At 62.9% G+C, this 22,032-nt stretch overlaps 2 protein-coding genes across 2 annotated transcripts in view; both read right to left on the minus strand.

Annotated features, from left to right (window-relative positions):
• Positions 1–1,982: 1,982 nt before the first annotated feature.
• ACOT7 (acyl-CoA thioesterase 7) overlaps positions 1,983–22,032 on the minus strand; it is a gene marked incomplete at its 5' end in the record, with an annotated part of 69,016 nt that continues 48,966 nt past the window's right edge. Inside the window, 3 exons of the mRNA XM_084241512.1 lie at positions 1,983–2,299; positions 13,886–14,070; positions 19,555–19,671. Of these exons, the coding sequence (XP_084097638.1) occupies positions 2,201–2,299; positions 13,886–14,070; positions 19,555–19,671 (401 nt within the window). The 3' untranslated portion in view covers positions 1,983–2,200. The remainder of the gene's footprint in view (positions 2,300–13,885; positions 14,071–19,554; positions 19,672–22,032) is intronic.
• Positions 17,602–18,541, minus strand: LOC311177656 (tubulin polyglutamylase complex subunit 2-like). The gene has a single exon (XM_084243846.1). It carries the CDS (start codon positions 18,503–18,505, stop codon positions 17,621–17,623), a length of 885 nt encoding a protein of 294 aa, XP_084099972.1. The 5' UTR covers positions 18,506–18,541; the 3' UTR covers positions 17,602–17,620.

The raw sequence follows: 22,032 nt of genomic DNA on the forward strand, positions 1-22,032 counted from the left end.
GCTTGGGGGCTCGCCAGGGGTCTGCCACCGTCACCCCGGCCCTGTCCCCTCCCTCCCTCAGCACTGCCCGCCCCCACCCCTGTCAGGGCTCAGGCTGCCACCCACCCGCTGAGGGGCATCTGGGGGGCAGATAACTACCTGGGATGGGGGCCTCGGCAGACCCCTAGGGGAGGGAGAGGGGCCTGGCCCGCAGGACAGTGGCCCTTCCTGCCTCTGGGAAGCCAGGGCCCCCACACACCCGGGCACAAGGCCTCAGAGCCACTCCGGCCCAGCACAGCACGGCCCTTCCCTGGGGGAAGCCGGCGAGGGCAGCCCTGTGTCCAGAGGAAGGGGGGCCCCACCCATCTCCACCAGGCCCCAGGCAAACGCAGCCCAATCTGCCCATGCGCTCCTGGACCTGGCTCCTGCATCCCCTGGCACCAACGCATCCCCCAGGAGCAGTGCTGGGGCCTGGGTGGACCTTCAGGTCATTCAGTCCTGTGAGACACAGGTGTTTGCCTAGAAAGGCTCCCCAATGAGACCGTGGGGCTGGGACTGGGGAGCCAGGGCAGGCCCCCCTGGTGTTGCTCTGGACACTCAGGGCCCTCCGTGCCGCTCGGTGCCCTGTGCGGACAGACCTGGTTATACACAGGCCACGGCAGTGGGAGACTAGCCAGGTGACTGGTGGCCCAGTGTGTTTCAAGGGAAACACAAGCAATTCAGCCGTGCAGAACCTTGGGCCACGCCGCTGGCGGCTGGCAGAGGGACCGCCCGGCCTGTGGAAGCCGCCTGCTCCGCACCGGGGCCTGCCCTGGTGCCTGCCCTGAGTCTAGCTGGCCACGGGGTCCTGCGTCGTGCTCGCCAGCCCTGGGCTCTTCCCATCTGCTCTGGGAGGGGGTCTTAGGTGCCTGGCTCACCAAACATGGATGAGGGTTAAGCCAGGACTAAACCAGAGGGTCCCCAGCCTCTCTTGCAGGGTATAGGAGGCTGGGGCCATTCCCCTGGCTCTCTCCGGCAAGCCTCCAAGCGTCCCAGGCTCGGGCAACTGCTGGGACCCGTGTCACCAGTCTGGCTTCATAGACCTACGTTAGGCTGCCCCGCGGAGCAGGCCGCCTTGCTCCCAGCCCAGGGTGAGCTGGTTCCCCGCCCAGCCCCGCCCGCCCCCCCCCCCAGGCAGGAAATAGCCCTGACAGGCTGCCCAGGTGGATTCTGAAGCTCGGGCGGTGTCTGCACATCTGGAGCAGTTCTGGCTCTGGGCCCGGGGACCTATTCGAGGCCGCAGCTGTGGACCACCGTGTCCACATCCAGGCTTTGGGGGCAGCCTGGGCCGGAAACACTCTCGGGTACCAGTGGCACGCTGGGCAAGGGGTCTTTCTCAGCCAGGGTGGGACCTGGACCCTGCAGTGGCCTCGGCAGCCGTTTCATTTGCAGCTGCTGGACCAGGGGCTCACACAGGTGTGCACACAGGGCACAGATGTGCACACACGCCCTCACGCCCCGCAAGCCATCCCACCCCTGCCCTGCTGCACTGCCTGGGGGAATGTCATGTCTAGCTCAGGATTGGGGACCAGAAGGGTCTTTCCAGCAGAATTCCTGCCTTGACTCCCCAAGGCCAAGGTGTGGGTGTGGGGGCTGCTTCTCTTGAGGACGGGGTTCCCACTTGCTGAATTTGCCTCTTTCCACACACCCTGAGTCCTCACCCAAGGCTCAGCACTGGCCTCCTGCATAAGCCCCACACAGGGCAAGGGAGGTGCTGGGTAGGGCCAGGGGCCTGGAGCCCTGGGCCATCAGGCCTAGGGCAGTGTGGCGTGGGTCGGCAGCCAGGGAGGAAGGCAGCGGCCCAGCCCGCAAGCAGGGGGAGAAGCAGGGCCCCACCCCCCCACGCCAGTCAAAGATAAAGGACCACGCAGAACCGAGGTCCAGCCAAACAGCAGCTTTATTAGTGGTGCTGGATGCCCCCCAATGTGCAGCCCGCTCGAGTGTCCCGGGGCTCCGGGGCAGGCTCTGGCGGCGGCGGGGACAACGCTGTGGAGCACTGACACTGGACGGATATAAATAAAGCTTTGGTGTGTAGGTTTCCAGGAGTGAAGGTTAACACCGTGAGACAAGTACTTCGCACGACACCAGCTCTCAACGTGAAGGGGGTTTTGGCCGAGGGGGACCATCTGGGAGACGAGCTGGGGCCCCTGCGGGCGCTGGCCAGGCCCCGCGCGGGAGGGCCTCAGGGCTGCGGCTCGGCGTGGCCCTGGCGTTTCGCCTTCATCTGTAGGTACCGCCCTTTGCCCTCCTCAAAACGCTTCTTCTCGTCCTCGGTCTCGGGCTGCGGACCAGAGAGAAGTGGTTAGCTGCAGAAGTGGCCGTGGGGGGGGCGGGGGCCGCCCTCGGGGCAGAGACTCCCCCTCCCGGGCCTGGGCAGTAACCTCGGCCAAAGTGCTGCAAGGGACGAGGGGGCCTTGAATGGCAGAGCCCCTGGGGTGCCCAGGAAGGAGGTCCTGCGTGGTGGGCATGGAGGCCCGGCCCCCCACCTTCCACGGCAGGTGGAGTGCCAAGCCTGGGATTGGCAGGGACTCAAGTGAAAACACAGCTGAGGGCCTGGAGGGGAGGCCTGAAGCCAAGTGGGGCGAGGAAGGACACGGTCCGGTGGGTGCTCTGGCCCGAACGCCAGCTGAATGGCCTGACCCTGGGGCCACACTGCGCTGTGCGACCTCAGGCGGCCGCTCCATCCCGGTGGCATGGTGGCAGTGGCCGTTTCGTGGGCAGCGCGCCCTGTCTGCACAGCTGCCCCCACCCCTGTTGCCACCTCCTTCCTCTCTTCTCAGGGGGCAGTCACTGAGCAGCTGGGACTTGGCCGAAGCCTGGACGTGGGCCCGGCTCCAGGTTTTTGCCAGCCGCCCGGCCAGGGCAGGGCCGGCGTCCCTTTCGCTAAGCGGCGTGGCCCCGGCAGAGGTCACTGTGGCCACACCAGGAAGTGACTTTTCTGAGGCCCCATCTGTCCGGCCACAAAGTTCCCACCGGATTCGGGCTGAGTGAGCTGTGCTAATTCCTCTGGGGCGGCATTTCCTGGCGACACTTTGAGAATGCCCGAAAGCCAAAGAAATGGGCCGGTTGCCCTCCATCCTCAATGACACCGAGGCCGAGCGGCTATTTTTGGGCCCAAGTGCTTTATAGACGAGTGGTCTGCGGGCACAGAGAGAACATCAGCCGGCAGGTGTAACGTCGGGTCACACCAAAGGCTGCCCCCTCAGCCTTCTCCGAGATGGTTCCCTGAATGGCAGGTGTGAACGGTCCCTGAATATGACAGGTGTGAACGACAAACCCGCAGCGGAGGGCTCCTGTTTGGAGTCCGGGGCACGTGGAGACCTCCCCCGGGGCCCTCTTGGCTTCGTGTCTGGCTGACTTAACGGTGAACTTGAGCCTATGCAGTCTGGCCTGAAGCAGCCCCAGAAAACAGTGTTCTAGCTCAGCTATCCCAGGCCAGCCCCCCGCTGCTGAGCACACGGCCACGTCCTGCCGCCTCTGCACACCCGGGCGGGATGCGCGAGGCCAGGCGGCTCAAATGCCGACGTGCACGAGTCACCGGGGGTGAAAGTGCAGATTCTGATCCAGTGGGGCTGGAGAACTGTTGCGAAGTGTCCAGTGTCCAGTGAACGTTGCGGCTCAGGGACCACTTTGAGTAGCAGGGCCCTGGCCCTGCTCCATCTGTCCCTGCCTCTGAAAAGGCCAAGAACGCAAGGTTAAGGGCACCAGGCTAGGACAGCAGGGGCCTTCTCCCCGTCGTGGAACCTCGTGGGCAGAGCATGTGGGGCCTGGAGTTGGGAATAGGGCGTCAGGGCCTGGGGAGGGCTGGCTGAGAGCAGGAGAGCTGGAGAAAGGAGGAGGCAGCAGCCTGCACCACATGTGAGGCCACTCCCGGCTCTGCAAGCCTGGCCTCTCTGCTCGGGGCTCCGGAGGCGTCCCTCTCTCTAGCAGGGAGGGTTTCTTGCTGTTCTTAGGCAGGGGCCTCGCTGGTGGCACAGGGGTTAAGTCTCAGCACTATGAAGCTATCCTCAGCCACTGCAGCATGAGTTTGATCCCAGGCCAGGAAGCTGACCCACATGGCGCAGCAGCCCTCTCCTGTCTCCCCGCTGCTCCCCTCAGCAGTGTATTTCAGTGGATCTGCCTGTTCTGCTCCCCACTGTCTCTGGGGAATCCTCTCATCCCCACACCTCTGGCCTGTACCCCAGTGATACATAAATAAATCTTTAAAAAAATAAAAAAGAAAGGCCAGAGGCTTGAAAAGCAACCCAAAAGGCAAAAGGGTTTCCCCTTGCTTTATGTCCTATTACTGTGGTGTGTTCACACCACTGACTTGGGGCTCCCTGGCCTCCAACTCTGCAGGGCAATGAAGCATCCTGATGGGCGACAGCTAAATGGGCTGGGAGGTGCAGGGGCACTGGCCTCTCACCCTGACAACACACACTGGCCCAGGTTCTGGAGCCTTCGGGGAAGATACGCCGCTGTCCTTCGTGTCAGGTTTCCCAGCCTGGTTTGGCCAGGGACCCCTTTCCTAAGGGCCCACCCTGGGGTGGGCTGAGCGGGAAGCACCTCTTGCACTGCTGGCCTCACAGTGGCTGTGGCAGCCCTGGGAGTGGCCCAAGCTGCAACAGGACATGGCCGGCCATTTCGGGACCCTTCTGGAACAGCCTCTTCAGCTCCAAAACGGGCCTGGCCCCGCTCCCCTTGGAGGCCGGGGGGCCGGTCCGGTCTGAACCCCGGGGTCCCACCTACCAGTCCTGTGCCCAGGACTCCCCCTACCCCTTCCTGTCAATGGGGCCAGCACCCCCAGGGCTGCCGTGCCTGCCCCCACCAGCCACCCACACACAGGGGCGGGGGCCGCTGGAGCCCACTCAGCCTCAGAACAGTTGAGGCCATGGGGAAGACAGATCAGCGCTGCGAAGGGTGGTGGGCGCCGTGGCGGCCCCCCAGGCACAAGCGAGCCGTGGGCTATGTGCTTCGACCACCCCGAGGGTACGGTCATGGCCGCAAGGCTTGGCTCGCAAGCCGCAGGGCAGAGGGCGTTCCCCACAGCCTGGTGGAGGGCAGGCTCCCAGGGGGCTCCCACCACCCCGGGGCCTGCACAGGAGAGGACACCTGCAGGGCCGAGCCTCACCTGCCCTCCTGGGGGCAACCAGCTCAGGCCGGGACCCGAGGGAAGGGCTGGGAGGCAGCTCCCCGGGAAGGTTCCAGGCGAGTGTGGGGTGGGCACGGGGTGCGTGGGGAGGGCTTGTGCGAAGGATGGTCTGCCACCCGTCCTCCCCTACTGGCCAGACCCACGGACGGCAGAGCGAGCTGCCCCGAGGAGCCCGCAAGGCCGAGGCGGTGTCTCCAGGTCTGCGCAGGACGGCCCTGGCGCTCCGGCCCCTGCCCCGGCCCTGAGCAGCAAGCGTGCACCCCCCCACCCCCAGGGCCTCGGCGCTGGTAACCGCATGAGCGGGCGGGTGACCGGCCAGGGCGGGGTCCACCTGGATGGCTTTCCAGGCCCCTCTACTCCGGAGTAGCGTGACTTAGGCACCAGAGGCCCGCCAGCAAGGCCAGCGGCTACCCAGGTGGGGCCGGCCAGAGCCTGAGCACTAGTGAGAGCGAGCCTCCAGGCGGCGCACCCTTGGCTCCCGGGGCGCAGGTGGGCGCTGAGGTTGGCTTCCAGGGAGCCTGTGGGGTGGGGAGGCGCGGTTGGGCCAGAGAGGGACACGCCTGGCCCAGAGCCACCAGGAGCTCACGTCTCTATTTTAGCGCCTATTTGCACTTTTCTTTTTTCACTTAATTATAGCAAAGTGCAAACAGACACCCGGCGAGGCAGCCGCAGCTCTAGGAAGCTGGGGCCACCCCTCCCTCTCCGGCACACAGGACTTCGAGTCACCCGTGGGAGGGCCGGGCTGCTCCCCCCACCCCCTGCAGCACCCTGCCCCGGTTCTGGGCTCCCGAGGGCACCGGCGGAGATGGCCAGGCGCTTCCTAATGGCCTCCTAATGGCTCCAAGCCATCTGGGCTGGAGCCCGGGGCAGTAGGAGAGGCTCTCGGAGCGGTTCTAGGGAGCCGTGGGCACGCTGGCGCCTGCGAGACGGCCCGCAAGGAGCACCTAAGCCTCGGCTGCAGCCCTCCTGCTGGTGAGGAGACTCCTGCCTGAGCGGCAGCTGGCCAGCCAGTCTAGCCCAGACACTGCTGCTCCCTCCGCTCATCCCAAGCAGGGGGCTTTCTGGGGACGCGTCGCCCTGGACCTGCAGTCGTCATGGCTCTTCTCCACCTGGGAGGCGGCAGGCGGGACACCAGTCCCGGAGGAGCAGAGACGTGGGCGCCATCTGCCTGTCCCAGGTCCAGCGCTTGCCTGCTTATGGTCGGGACACTCGTGGCTGCCGCAGCCCAGGTGTCCTCCAGAGCCGCAGCGCCGGGGAGCACAAGGCTGACTCTGTCACTCTTAGCAAAGTTGGGGGCATCACCCCCACGCTTCTCCTCGTCCAGGTCACGTGCTCCAGGACGGGGTGGGCACTCACACAAAGCAGCCGCAGCTGGACGCCCACGGGGCAGTAGTGCTGGAGCCTGGTCAGGGCCCGTGCTGGGGCCTGGGGCGGGAGGCTGCTGGCGCCCATCCCCAGGCAGTACTCGGCCCAGCTGCCTACTGCCCCCCCACCGCACAGCTCCACAGCTCCATCTGGCAGGACCTTCTGGCGCCTGACCACACGTCACCCCCTGACCCCGCCGGGTCACCCCAAAAAGCTGAGCTCCTCACCCATTGGCAGCGCAGCCACCCCGAGTCTAGAACCTGAGTGTGAAGGCCCCAGGGCTCCTCTCTCTAGTTCTGTTCCTGGGTGACGAGGGAAGGAGGCCTCAGGCTGGCGGTTCCTAACGCCAAGCGCATCTGGTTCCAGCATCCGCGGGCGGAGGGGCCCGGTACGGGGCAAACTCGCCAGCCTCGGGAGGGGCCGCCCAGGCTTGTGTGGAACGTTCCAGTCTCTCGGAGCCCAGCCAGGCATGGCAGGGGATTTGGTGGACATCAGGGCAGCGAGCGGTCCCCCAAGTGCTGCCAGCCCCAAGGTTGACCTTAACCTGGCTGCCCCGAGGCGTCCCGCCAGGGGGAAGCTGACAAAGGCAGTCAAGGGCCGGGCCCTCACGCCACCCCAGAGGAAGGACCACTGTGGCAGGGGCACTGCGTCTCATGCCTGGGGGCGGCAGCGCCCGCCCCCTGGCTGGGAAGCACCCCAGGCCACGTGTGCTGATCAACAGCCCCCCCAGGCGAGGGACGAGGGACGCCAGGCCAGGGCACCACTGCGGGGCGGGCGGGTGTGGACTGACAGGAGACAGAGGCCACACACGCCCCGGCCCAGCTGCCGCCCCCCTGCAGCGTCTCCCTCCATCCGACAGAGTAAATAGACACATAAGTTGTTGGCTGCTGCTGCTTTCATGGGGGACGGGAGGCGGCGGCGGAGGGAGAAGGAGAAAGCTCCCCCACGGGAAACCACTTTTTTCGGGCGCATGAAGCTGCTGGCAGGGAGCGGGGCTGTGGCTCTGGACCACCACCTCCACATTCCACCGCCTCGGGGAGAAGGGTGCAGGCGGCGCCTGCCTGGTGTGTGTGTGTGGGGGGGTGGCTGCAAGGCGGACGGACTGGGTCACAGCGATCTGGCCGCAGGGATGCCACCCACCTTCCGGGCCCCAAGTTCTCCAGCCTATAAAAGGGGGCTCGGGAGGGGAAGTGCGGAAGTGCTGGGCCCTGGTGCACAGGCTGAGGCAGCAGGGCCTCTGGGGCGTCACACGCAGCCCTGCGGGGTGGGGGCTCGGGGGAGCTGGCTGGGCTCTCGTGGCTGCCAGGCCTGCTGTCCTCCAACCCCCCCAACCCCCAGCCCTTCCTGTCCACTGCTGCCTCCCGGGCTCCCGGCCATGGGAGGGCAGGCCTGTGGCTTTCGGAGCCGAACGGTGCAAACCAAATGTTTTCCATTTTGCATTTTCCGTGCTTCGAGAACACACATTTGGAACTTGGCACAGAGCGAGAGTGACTAAGTTCCACCCTCAGTAAAATCAATAGCTTGTCCTTTTTGTAATTAATGAATGTCTGCTGCGAGGAGTGCTGCCAGGGCCGACGCAGCAGCCTCCTGTGCGCTGGGGCCCGGCCTCCCCGGGGGCTGTGGGGCGCACCCTCCCCCGCACCCTGCGGGGCAGAGCGGGCCTGGGGCCACCCTGTGGGCAGGTGAGACATCTGCCACGGGCCACTTGGCAGGCCTGCCGGGGTCATGGAGAGGGTTGTTCCGGCCAGGCCCAGGCCCCGGCGAACGCAGCACCCAGGACCCACTAGCCCCACCAGCAGCTGCGCCCCGAAGTGGGGCCCAGCCCACGGACCCCAAGTGCGGTGGGGGACGCCTGGGATGCTGTGCTTGCGTGTGCAGGGCAGGCCCCTCCCCTGCTACCGGCGCCGCAGCCCGTGCTGTCTCTCTTGTCTGCATTCACCCCACGGCCCCCTGGGGTGCAGCCAAGTCTCCACCGACTTGACTGTTGCAGCGTCATAATCTTTCTATCCGAGGCAACCCTCACCCCACAGCACTAGCTCAGTGCCCCTCAATAACTGCCCCCAGCGCAGCCATGAAGTCTCCCCGCACCAGGCAAGCAGGAGGCGCGGAAGGGGCAGGGGACTGGTGCTGGCACAGAAATGGCTGCGAGGGGTGACCAGGCCTTTAGAGAAAGGGTCGGGAAGGTCCCATCTGGCTTATCCCAAAGTGAAAGACCCAGCCCCTGCCCCCTCACAGTGCGCTCCTGGGCTGCGGGCGTTGTCAGCATCGTCCCCTGCACACGGTGGTAAAGCTAGTGCCCGCCAGCCTCTGTCCCATGTGCTGTGTGCCCAGCCACCTTCCCTGCCCTGCCTGGGCCCAGCACCCAGGAGGTGCTTGCTGAGCGAGCAAGCAAGCAAGTGAACAGTGAAATAAAAGATCAAAGCAACAAAGCCCAAGGGTGACTGGTGTGGTCCTCACGTGAAAGACTCAAAAGCAGGGGCTTTGCTCCAAGGTCGCGCACCCAGACACTGTCTCGCTCCCAACCCCACAGGCTGAGGCCAGCCCTGGGGCCCACAGGGCTGAAAAGCTACAGAGGCATGACCCAGACCCCCGCACACTTAGGCAAGGAAAAGCCCCAAGAATCTCAGCCTCCCCGGGGGGTCTCTCCTCTGGGGTGTGTGCGCACGCGCGCATGTGTGTCCTCCATTGCGGACGCCGGGCGGGGAGGTCCTTCCACTGTGCTTCTTTGAACTCAGGGTCAGAAGTGCCAGGCCTCAGGGCTTTCGCCCAGCCCTACTCACAGAGAAGCCACAGGGCCACCCCGAGGAGGCCCTTCGCTCCACCCCATCACATACCAGGCGCCAGCTTGTCCTGCTGGAAAACTCTCTGGGCCTCTGCCCCACCCCCTAATCCACCTTCCAGGGCCACCCTGGTGGTGTCTGGGGTACCCCTTTCAATGCACCCACTGCAAATCTGGCCCATGGTCCCCCTACCCCTGTGCAGCTGGAGCTCCCGAGTGCCCGCCTCTGTGCTGCAGAGATCACCCTCTCAAGAGCTGGCCTGGGTTTGAAGACACGACAGCGAAGCAACGAGGTGCTGACCTTCGGCACGTGGGAGCTGCCAGCATTTTAACAAGAAAACGTGTGTCCCTGGTGACTCAGGCCCTCTTTCGGAGAGTGGGCCAGTCGGGCCAGTCCAGGGCACTGGCTGTGTTAGGGGGAAAGGACGTCCTGAGCTAATCCCATGCAGGCTTTGTGGACCCCACCCCCACTCCAGACCAAAGCCATCAGGACATTGGGAAAGACACATCCCATCACCACCAAGGGAGGGTGGCTGGGACCTGAGGGTGGAGTTGGGCAGCCAGGTTGGGTATAAAAACCAGACACGTGGGCCTTGGGGTCTCTCTGGCTCGCGATCACTCGCCTCCTGGCTTCACCGCTCCTGGCTGGCGGCCAGCTCTGAGAGCGCCATTTTGGGGTTCCTGATCGGCGGATCGGGGAGGACGCATTGAAAACTTTGTCTCCCACTTTTCTCCCAGAGCTGTACATTTCCTCATTCCCCTTCCCTTGTCAATAAACCTTTTATGAACCTTTCGCGTGCGCCTGCAGTAGAGCATGGATAAGTCCTTTCAAGCGCGCGGGTGAGGACCCACAGTCAGGCACCCGGTTTTGTATCGGGGTTGCTCTACAACAGCTGGTCCAGCAGAGGCCAGCACGGTGCTCTCAGGGAAGCCTCAAAGGGGCCTGCAGCCGGGACAGGTCAAGACAAACGCGGAGAGTCAGTTCCCGGCGGCGCAGGGTGGAGGGAAGGGAGGATGGTGTCCGCTGACGGGGGCCGCGCGCCGTCATCCGCCCTCCAAGGGACCCACACCCAGGCTCCAGCAGACGTGTGTCTTACGGCCCCTGGATTCTGGCATTTTCCCATCACTAGGGAGACTTCCTGCTAAATACCCAAAGCCACGGGACAGAGCAGGACACCGTAAGGCAATTCAAGGGTGTGCTAGTCCCTGACTCAGCCGTGGGCTGGCACCGGGGCCTGGGGGCGGGGAGCAGCGTCTCTGGCTGGCGTTGCTCCCTAGACCTTCCAGAACAGGTGGGCCGGGGCTACTGCTCCCCAGGACAGCTGTTGCTCCTGAACTAGGGAGCAATTAAAAAAATCATTCCAAAAGTTTAGGTGGGGGTACTGCAACTAACTAGTTGTGTACTGCAGGAAGCAGACACAGATGAGGCCATGTCCCCGCAAGTCCAGTGCCACAGCCTCTTCTGTAGGAAGGGGGTGCTCCACGCTCACCCCCCGGCCTGGCAGAGACACCGAGAGGCGTGGCGGCCCCGCGGTGCGGCCTCCACGCTGGGTGCAGCTGCACACGGCAGGGCCCCGAGGAGATGCTGCAGGAGGAAGCACCACCCAGGGGACAGAGAAGCGAAGCAGGTGCTCGTAGCCACGAGTGAGCCTCGCCCTGGAAGGCAGGGACGGGGTAGCGAGCACAGCCTGAGTTCCTCGATCTCCTGGTTTAGTCTATTCATAGAAAACATTTTGTCACCCTGGAGGCTGCAGACGAGGCCTCCGGGCCCAGGCCCTATCCAGGGTGTGTCAGCTGTAGGCCACCAGCCAGGAGGTGAGAGCTGGGTACCCAGCGCAAGCCCCTCAGGGCAGGGGTACACCCCATGGTGGGGTTTTCTGGGAGCAAAGCCGAGCAGCTTCACCGAGACCCTGGGGGTGGCCAGGGAACGTGGCTGTGTGTGGCTCGCTGGCCCATGGGCCCAGGCTGTCCTGGTCAAGGGCAGGTGCCACGCCCTGTGCCACCTGGCACCTCTCACCTCACGTGTCTCCAGCGCCTAGGGCTGGGCAGGTGTTGGGCACGGCCCTCATTCACCCAAGATGGAGGACGGCAGCTGCGCCTGGAAAGCAGCCTCGCGGGCCTGGTCCCCACACCGGGTCGGGAGCCCAGGCGACCAGGGCCTCAGCCCAGAGTCTAGACCAGGGGCCGGTCCAGCCTTCCGCGTGCCTCCTCTGACAATTAGCCTGGAAAGTGCTGGCAACGCGCACCGGCCTGCCCAGCATCAAATATTCATCAAGAAACAACTCCAAGCAGCCACACTGCCTCGTGTCAGCCAGGCCCCGGGGACAGAGCTAAAAATAGAGCAGAGGCTGAAGAACTGCTGCCATGGGAGGGGGGCCTGGGGGAGGCTCAATGCCTGCCTTGCCCCGCCACGAGTCGCACACGTGTGCACCGGGGACAGACGATGAGCCGCCGGCCAGGGTCCCCAGGGGAGCGGCCAGGAGGGGCCGGAGCAGAGGCCCTCCCTGGGGAGTCGGCCCACTGCCCGGACTGGGGATATTTTTATCGACACCAGTGCACCCCAGGACACAGCGGACCCCAGGACACCAGTGAAGAATCAAAGTACATCTCTAATTAGCGAGGAGAAACAGCCTGGGGTGACAGGAAGTCAGTCAGCGGGAGGCAAGGCCATCGCCAGGCGGGGCCTTTCAAGCCCAGGGGACCGAGCGTGACCATGACCAGCCCCTCCTCCAAGCAGGCCTTTCCCCACCAGCCTCCGCAGCCCCTCTTGTGCCTCCTCCTCCTCCTTGCTGTTTCTGCAAAAGGCACAGGTGGCCCCGGGGGCACAGATGGTCCAGCCCCAGGTTGTTACCCCACCCATGAAGGCGCCAGGCCTGCAGGGGGGCACTCTCCGCATGGGACTGGACTCCGGGACACTGAGCCCTCTTGGCAGAGGCCCTGGTCTCCTGACTGGTTGGGTTCTGCGGTGGGCATGGCTTGGGGGCAGCAGGGCAAGTCCCCCCGCTCCCCCGGTGGAAGTGGAGGAAGGGCCTGGAGGTTCAGGACAGTCCTGGCGCCACCCTGTAACCACCAGCTGGCTTTGCTGTTCTGCTCCCTTCTCTCTGGCCTCCAGGCCCCATGCTCCCATATCCTGGGCAGTGCAGAGAGCTGTCCCCCCAGCCCGGGCCCCGCCCTCTAGGTGCAGGCCCCTCACCGAGGTGTCCCTGCTCAGAACTGAAGTTGCAGTTGCTCCCCATGTCCAGCTCCCCCTCCCAACCCTCACATGCACCCTTTAATAGCCTCTACTTGGCTCCTACTGTTTACTGTCTCCTGGAAGAAGGTTCTGGAACAACATTAGACAGCAGCAGGCGATGATCTGAGCTCCTGAGACAAATCGGCTGGCAGGGGCACTCACCCACCCTTTGTACACAGCTGGTAAGCTTGGGCCGAGCTGGGGCCCAGATGGTGGGCACTGCCCTACCTAGGAGCCCAACAGCATGGCAGCTGTGGGAGCAGCTGGGGGTCCTCGGGGACCTGCAGAGCCTGTGCTGACTGTCCTGGCCCGCGGAGCAGAGGCCAGCAGCCCGTGGACCACTCAGACGGCTCCTGAGCCCTACTCTGGGCTGGATGAGGGGCCACACCCAGGGCCGGGAGTGAGACCAGTTGTGGGCGCACACAACAGAGATGGTGCTATGGACCTGAAGACGCGGGGGTAGTGGGGGTTGCTCGACAGCGGAGGGGGAGCCCCTCCACGGTCTGCCCGAATGGAATTCTCCACGCGCGCCAGCCGGACAGGGAGGGCCGGAGCCTGCTTAGGCTCCCCGGGGACGGGGGGAGTGACCTCCAACCAGCCAGCCTCACTGGTCTGAGGGCTCCTCCGCCCCCGGGGCCAGGCCGAGAGAAGCAGGTGGGGCTCAGAGCCTGCGGCCGCCAGGGACAGATTCCAGGCACACCGACCGGCTCTGCTAAGGAATTCGAGGGGCTTGTCACAATCCCGCCAGCCACGGGGGTCTGCAGGTGTCATTCATGCGCTCGTTTGTTCGTTTGCTCCACAATCACCGGGGCCTCCAGCCGAGCATCCTCACCACCCACCGCCTTCCCGGTCCTGCCATGAAGCTCGGCCGCCCCTGGCTCCTTGGAGCTCAACTCCCCAGAGCCGGCAAGTGGCTGGGGTCCTGGCTTCCAGGGCCTCTCAGCACTGCCCCTGCCCCTAGCCCTCCCGGAGACCCTGCCTGCTCTCTAGGTGCCACTTCACACCCTGGCCCGGCCCAGCGGCCACCACCTACCCAGCGCACAGCCCTGCTCCTTCGAGCACCTGCAGGCCCACTTTGGCCCAGGCGCCCAGAGCGGTGGCCTGGCTGTCACTGCCGCAGCTGTGCCCAGGAGGCCCCCCTGCTGCTGGGGTACGGCTTGGTCCACGTCACACAAAAGCCAGGACACCCCACACTCGCCTTGAGAGGGTGGGCCAGCGACACGAGAGGGGCTCAGCCCCCCCCACAGGCCATGGGGAAGGGCCCTGACATTTGATGGGGCCGGAAAGTGGCCAGGTCTGGGTGCCACTGCCCAGAATGGGCTCGGGAGACCAGCCAGGGAGGAGACGCTTGGCCACTCACCACGAGCTGGGGCACAGGCAGCGACCGGCCCTCCTGGCTCAGGGACACGTAGGTGAAGAAGGCGCTGGCGGCCCGGTAGCGCTTCTGCGAGTTGTCCACCACGGGGTCAGCATCTACCAGGACCTCGATCTCCATGGACTTATTGCTGGTGAAGGTCATGCGCCCGGAGATGGTGATGACGCAGCCTGTGAGAGGAGGGCGGTCAGGAGGACGGGCAGGACCCAGAGCCCCCGGGTCATGTCAATAACTGCTAGGACATCGGAGCACGCAGCGTCAGGAAGCGCCAGGGCAGCCCGTGATCCAGAGCAGACACGGGGCTGACCCACACCTCCTCCCAACCTCAGGCCCTCGGTGCCCATCGCCAGCAGCGGCCCCACCTGGCTAACCGAGCTCCGCCAGAGAAATGTCCTCACCTCCCTAGCCGCCTGCCTGCAAGGGGCCCGGGGCCGGCTGACGGTGGCCTGGCACCGGTGTCCACACAGAGCAGACTAGCCCGTGGCTGACTGCAGGCTCCCTTCTCCCCAGGCCTTGCCGATGGACCCAAGCACCCGCAGGGCAGACACTGGCCTTCCCTGGGCTCAGTGCCCCATCCCGGTCAGATGCTGCAGGGGCCCCTCCCTACCCAGCATGCTCCCTGCATGGGTCAGGATGAAGTACAGAGACCCCTGGGGCACCCCCACATCACTGTCCCTGGTGTCCCTCTCCCTCCTGACCTCAAGTCCCCTCTACAGTCTTGAACGTCCAACTGCAGGTGCACACTGCGCCCGCCACTCGCCTCAGCTCTCCCGGCCTGGACCTGACCCTTGACCTCATGAAGCCCAGCTTTCCTGCCATGGGTGGACCGAGGTGCTTCCCGGGGTGACTGTGGGGCTGGTGCCATGTGTTTTGCCCCGGCCAGGAGGCGGCAGGTGGGAGTCAGTGTCATCATCACTGATTGTTGGGGGCTGCCCCCCCACATGTGGCCAGAAGGGTACCCACCGGCCTTATCCTGGGCCCTGCTCCCCAGGAACTGGAGTGGCTGCCAGGGTCCTTTCATGCACATCCCTCCCCGCCCGCCAGGAGACCCATGTCCCAGCCCCGCGGAGACAGGCCCACAGACGAGTCAAGAGACCCTGAGGCAGACAGGCCCGAGCAGCGTGGGGACAGGCAAGGGAGAGCGTGCGGGCAGCCAGGCGCAGGAGGGTTATTCTACGTTATAAAGTACTGGGATGTTCTGTGCCACACCAACTTCGTACTTAATGGGGGGTGCTTCGTGTCAGACGCGGCCATTTCTGGGGGGAAGGAAGGCCATGGGGTCAGAAGTAAGTGACATGGTGAGCACCACACGCAGAGCACCCAGGGAGCCCTGGAAGGAGGAAGTCTGGGAGGCTGAGTCCAGCAAGGGAGTGTGGAGATCTGCAGATGGACAGGGTGCCCACGCCCCTCTGCCCCCACCATCAAGCTGTACCCGTGCCCAGTCAGTGCCGCTCCCATGAGAGGGACCCCGTAGGAACTCGGGGACCAGGGGCTTGGGTGCAGGGCCACCCTCGGGGGCTTGAGTGCTGCTTGGGGAACGACTAGAAAGGAGGCCTTCCCGAGTCTCCCACGGAGGTCTCCCCAAATGCCCTGCAAACACTTGGCTTGTCACGTCTGATTTCTGGTTTGGAAATCCAAATTTCTAACCTTAGTAAAAACTTTCAGACACATTTGGGCCTCCCTGGGGGCGGCAGGGGTTAAGTATCAGCACTATCTAGCTGCCACCAGCCACTGCAGCCTGAGCTCGATCCCTGGCCAGGGAGCAACCCACATGGCACAGCAGACCTCTCCTGTCTCCTCTCAGCAGTGGATTTCAGTGGATCCGCCTGTTCTGCTCCCCACTCTGTCTCTGGTGCATCCTCTCACCCCCGCATCTCTGGCCTGTACCCCAGTTCTTGTATGCATAAATAAATAAAAATAAATCTTAAAAAAAAAAACAACCCTCAGACACCAAGCAGGCTGACTATGAACCACGGACACCGTGACAAGGAGGGTGCCATCCCAACGCTCCAGGCCTCTAAGGAGTCAGGGTGCCCAGACAGCCAGGGCCCAGCCTGCTCCCTCCTGGGGACCCACCGCATGTCCTGAAGAGGCTGAGAAAGAGTGTCTGGCGGGCTCAGGGAGGGCTTTGTCTCAAAGACAGTCAGGTCCTACCTTAGTCACCTCCAGGAGGCAGAAAAGCTGCTAAGGCCCTTCCTGGCATAGACTCCCCCACCCCACCCCACAATCCGGGGCCTGCGGTCAGGGGGCCGGGAAGCAGCCGTCCCAGTCAGCGGTCACGGTCAGGGGCAAACACAGACACGCTGTCTGCACACGGGTCGAACGTGGCGAGTCAAGGGAAGGTCTCCGCATCATGGACAGAACCGGGGAGTCGGGCACCCCCACGACAGCGGTCGTTTCTACAGGGCCCCCTTCGTCTCTGCTACCTCAAGACGCTGTGCTCCCACTGGCCACCTCGGCTGCAGTTGTGATGGCTACGGGGTCCCGTGTGACCGTGTCCAGCGGCCCGGGGAGACTGCACAGACACCGGCAAGATGCCACAACCGCCACAAAACAGAAACCGCCTCTCTGCCCCCCACCCCTAGCCCCGGTGGGCAGACGGGACAGGACGGGACAAGCCCGCCAGCTTCTGGGAGGGAAGACTCTTTCTGTGCTCTGGCTTACGAGTGGTGGTGCCGAAGCAGCTGCCCACTACGGCGAAGTGGATCTGGAAAGGCCTCCCGTGGACGAGAGCTCAAGGCAGGCCTACAGCCGCGGCACCAACCAGCTCCTCCCATGGCAGGGAATCCCCGGCCCACAGGCACAGGGGGTGCGAGGGCCGCTGGCTGCTTCCTCGATCACTCTCGGGGTGCCCTCAGCCACCCGGCACACAGCACAGGAAACTGGCTGCCAGCTGGGAACACTGATTTCCTCTCTCAGTCGGCGAATCTCAAGGCTGAGGTGCACATGACCTGCTTCTCTGGGGCAGATTCTTTTTTTTTTTTTTTTTTTTGGAAGCAAGAAACTTTATAAGAAACTGATAAACTGGCAGTGAGATTTGTGTTGAAAGATATAAAGAACATACAATCGTGTCAAGAATTTTCATGGAACATTGTGACTCACCAAAGGTGTCAACATTCTCTTAAAAACTGAACTGATCTGAGAGAGAGCAATATGAAAATATTCAAATGCAGTAGTGTCCAGTATAACCTCCTGTGATTATGGAAATGTTCTAGTATTTCTATACTAACAGAATCCACTAGCCACATGAATGCTTGAAATGTGGCTAATGCATTTGAGGAACTGAATTTTTAATATACATTTAAATAGCCACATGTGGCTAGTGGCAACCAAATGAACAGTGAGTGCAATTCTAATGCTTCAGTGGTTTCTTTGAGGGAGTTTTCTAAATCACTGATGAGGGGTAGGGAATTAGAGGTAAATAAAACAAACAAACAAACAAACATATTTAGCCACTCAAATACCATGTGAGATCCTGCCCAGCCTCTAGAGGCAGGGCTAGCATCACATGCTACTCGGGTTATCAGGAAGGACCTTGGGGAGACCCAAATAGTTCCTTTCAACTCCTGGCTAAAGCCAATGGGAATAAAAGGTGCAGGATTTTTGTTATTCCTATGAGTAGAGGCCTCTGGCTCCTCACACAGGCTCTGAGGCTGGGACCACCCCTGGGCACAGTGCATGGAAATCATAACTGTGGTGCTAGGCAGGTAGGTGGGGCACTCATTTCTGGACTGGGTTTCCAGAGGCTGAGGATGGTTTGGTGGTAGAAGAAGGTGCTGAGGGCACTTTCTGGCTACCAACAGGAGGCTGAACAGGTCCTTTCTTTTTTGGAATTAAGATCTTGTTCTTGCTCTTGAATACTTTGCTGGGATCCAGCTTGTTGACAAAGGAGTCAGTCTCTTCGGTGAGGTCAGTGTTGTAGGTGATGGGTTTATACATGTTGAACCACTGCTTGGCCTGTGGACTAACTCCATAGCTGGTGAAGGCATACTGCCACTGGGGCAGGCCTAGGTGGGTGAGGAGCATGCGGTAATAGGCAGTAAAGGTGTCTGTCAGAAAATGCCAGTATAATGCTCTGTCCAGGAACCAGATCTCTGTGTCCTGTGCTAATGCTGGTTTTCCTCTTTTGTAGACAAGGCAAACCTTCCCATTTCCATTGCAAGGATCCAGCTCAAATATCACACTGCGAGAATCAAAGTGAGGCTTCTCTGGTTGGTTCTCACTGGCTTCTTGTGTGTCATCCTCCAGATCTGCCAGAGTTGGTGCATTAGGAAGTGGATACATAGAAGATTGGTTGAGTTGTGTCAGCTTTGAGATGCTGTTAACTGCCATGCTGCCCAATGGAACAATGTGCTCATCTAGCTTTACACTCCATGTCATCTGGAAGCCATTGGTCATCAGGTAAAAATTCTTCACATCCTCAGGAAGCACACAGTTATTTTTTTGTTCCCATGAAGAAATCATATGACGTTCAGCAGGTGCTTTTTCTATTATGGTCACCTCTGTCACCCCTGGGGAAGATTCTAGGATGTGGGTGATCCCGAGGGTCAGCTTCTCCAGGTGCGGCTTGCTGCCCCCCGGCAGCGGGGACTGCGCGTCCTCCATGGCTCGCGTCGCGGCTCCGCGCGCGGCCAGTGCGGCGCCGGGGGGCCGGGGGGCCGGGGGGCCGGCGGGCGGGAGGGCGGGCCGGGGGCCGCCGCAGCGGGGCCGTGGGTTCACGGCACGCCGGGACTTGTAGTGCGCGGCGCCTGAGCTCTCGGCGGCGCAGAGATGCGGGGCCCCGGCCGGTCTGGGAGCAGCAGCTCCGCGGGGCGACCCTTTCCGCGGGCGCTCCACCCCCCGCCGCGGGTACACAGCGACTCCTCTGGGGCAGATTCTAAAGTGACTCTGGGCCACGTCAGTCAACCAGCGCAGAGGGACCCTGCAAAGCAGAGGGGAGGGCCCACCGGCCTTTCCGCACCCTGGAAGCTCTCCATGTGGGGGGAGGGGGGCAACCCCACCCCCACCCTGGCTTCCTCTGCTGCCACGTGTTCTGCAGGAGGGCCCTGGCCTGCTGGGCCTAGGCCTCGTTCTCAGCACCCTCCAGGCAGTGTTGGGGGGCCAGCACATCCCTCATGTACCGTCACTCCGAGATCAGGGATGGTCCGACCTGACAGCTAGTACTACAAACAGCTGCTCTCAGAGGCAGGCTTTTCCAGAACCAGGCTGGCTCTCACGGCCCCGACCCACACCGAGTCGCACCCCGAGGCCAGGGCCGGCAAGCAGGGCGGTGGCTTTGAGCAAGCACTGGGGGCACACCCCGTCGCCCCCGTCCCAGCTCTGAGTCGCTGGAACTGGATTTCTGTGTCCGGGAAAGTGACCAGCACCAGCGCTGTCCCAACCCGCCCAGTGATGCTCCACCGGCCCCAGCTCTGAGCCCCGGGGGTCCATGACCGCGACAGGCCGCCTCTGGCCCTGCTCCAGGGGCGCTTCGGGGGATGGCGTACGCTGCTCTCCAGGGGGACAAATGCCCTGACCCCCTCTGAGGCAGGTTCTCCACACTGAAAGGCCAGATGGACAAACCCCACGGGGCGCCCAAGACCACCTGTGGCAGTGGACGGGCAGCAGGCCCCTGAGACCCGGGGCTACCCTCGCCTGCCGGCCGGGCCCATTACCTTTCCTGATCTTGTCATGAAAGTTGATGGCGTCCACGGAGGCAGTGACGATGTTGGTCTTGCAGTGGCGAGCGGCCACAATCCCGGCCACCTCATCCATGAGCTTCATGGTGACCCCTGCGCAGAGAAGGGCACAAGGCAGGTCAGCTATGGGGAGGGTGTTTCCCATCCAGGACACAAGTCCTGGCCACCAGCAGGGCAGCAGCCAGCACTTGCAGGGCGGAGGGGTGTGTGCATGAGGTGGGGCCCCGGGAGCTTGTGCTTTCAACTTGGCCTCCTCAGAGCTTCTGAAAATAACCACGGCCGATGTTCTAGGCCACTCGCAAAATAACAACCCTTTTTCTACCCCGCATGGCCATCTTACCCTGCCAGGACCAGGCTTCATCACAGCACACACAGATTAGCCTCAGAGTCAGGTGTCGGGGAGGGCCTAGGGAATCAGGTGCCACACACCGTGGAGCGGCAGGCCTGGAAAATGGTGTAGCCACTTGGCACAAGTCTGACTCACAGAGAGAGACATCTTGTAGGGCCCAGCGATCCCACTCCTGGGGACAGACCCGAGAAATAAAAAACACCCACAGGAACTTCCCCATGAGGGCATCACAGCAGTACCTGTAAGAGCCCCTAAGTGGAGATGACCGAACCACCCAATGCGGAAACAAGAGGCAGCCCCCCGCGCAGCGGAGCACGACTCAGCCGTGATAAAGAAGGGCATCCTGACACCGGCAGGATGAACCTCGAAAATCGGCTGAATGAAAGAAGCCAGATGCAAAGGGCCGCGCGGTGCGGGATCCCGTCTCTGTGGAATGCCCAGAACAGACAAGTCCATCGGGGCAAAACACAGGTCGGCGGCTGTGTGGGGGGAGGGGAGGGAGGGACAGGCGTGACCACAAATGGGCCCAGTGCAAACGGGAGGGACAGCCCCGCTCAGCCCCGAGCACGGGGAGCATCGGGTTCCACTGATATTTCTGAATCTAACATTTAACTCCTCACAGGTTTTGTTTTTTTTTTTTAGTATCAACAACATGTGGACTGGCCTAAAAATAGGGACTTCATTTTATTTCCCCGGCCCAGCGGCTGCTGGGTCACGCCTGCCCACCAGCCCGGGGAGCAGCGCCCGGTGCCGCTGACGGGCCGTGGGTGGCCACGACGCTCCCGTTTCCATATTTGAGCACAGCTGGCGGGGGCGGGTGCCAGCCTCCTATATTAAGAAAACGATAGTAAGTTCACCCTATTTTAACCGGCCACCCTGTGGTAATTACAAGGGGTTATTCTAAGAATCAGCTGGCGACGCCTCCAGAGACAGCCCTCCCACCCTGGCTCTACCTGCGAGCCCATCTCCCGAGCCGGCCGAGGACAGAGGACGCGCGGGAAGGTAATTAATAGGGATTATTTCTGGCAAACACCACTCAGCAGGAAAAGCAACGGGTTTCTAAGTCAAAACGTTCAGGGGGGTCTGGTAGGGGCCTGGCCCGCTGGCCCTGCGCCCACGCCCTGCAGACCCGGGAGCCAGGCAGAGGCCACCTGGCCTGTGCCAGGAACGGTCATGACCAAACCCGCTCGCGGCGGCTCCATGGACATGGCTCCCCGTTTTGATTTTTTTTTCTTAAAGATTTATTTTATTTTTATACAAGAACCAGGGTACAGGCCAGATGCGCGGGAGGTTGAGAGGATTCACCAGAGCCAGAGTGGGGAACAGAACAGGCAGACTGACGAAGTACACTGCTGAGGGGAGCAGCGGGCGAGACAGGAGAGGTCTGCCGCGCCATGTGGGATTCTCGCCGGCCGGCTGGGATCCAACCCGCGCTGCAGAGGCTGTGGAGAGCTTCACAGTGTGGCGCTCAACTGCCTGCGCCACCAGGGAGGCCCTCCCCGTTTTGCACAGGTGGCCGGCAGAGCAGGACAGCAGGTCCTGTGGGGAGTGGCCAGGCCAGGCAGAGGTGGCATCATGCCAGCCCTCTTGCTTCCCACTCTGGGGAGGGCAGGCAGGCAGGGGCCTCCAGGGACACGCAAGGCCAGGTCTAGGCGGCAGCTGGGGTGAGGGCTAGCAGCTGAGAGTCGCACATCCGTGCCTGAGGAACACCGGCCACGGGGCCTCACCGCCACAGTAGCTAAAGGGGACACAAACGCACCCGGACATGGCACCAAAGACAAAAGACCCCGGCGATTTCGTGAGAAGGCCATTCTCATGCTGCATGGGGCCAGGTGTCCCCAGCAAAATACTTTGCAGTTCTGGAAGTGGGGGGAGTCACTGATGAGGAGGGCCCTGGAACTACATGTTCCCTGCTGGAGGGAGCTGCGGAGGGGACCCGGTGCAGCAGGAGAAACCAGCTCCTGGGTAGGTGGCCACAGGGTCCATTGATTGGAAGGGGCAGGAGGGCCGGGCAGGGCTGTGCATCGATCGATCGAGGACTGGCTGCGGGGCTGAGCCAGAGCCCCACCTTCCCCACCCCCGCAAGCCATCTGGATGGACAGGAA

The sequence above is a fragment of the Talpa europaea genome (assembly GCF_964194135.1).
Source record: "Talpa europaea genome assembly, chromosome: 9".
In the NCBI taxonomy this organism is placed as follows: Eukaryota; Metazoa; Chordata; class Mammalia; order Eulipotyphla; family Talpidae; genus Talpa; species Talpa europaea.

Excerpts from the sequence above, each read along its gene's own strand:
- LOC311177656 (XM_084243846.1), bottom strand. The coding sequence starts at position 18,505 with ATGGAGGACGCGCAGTCCCCGCTGCCGGGGGGCAGCAAGCCGCACCTG.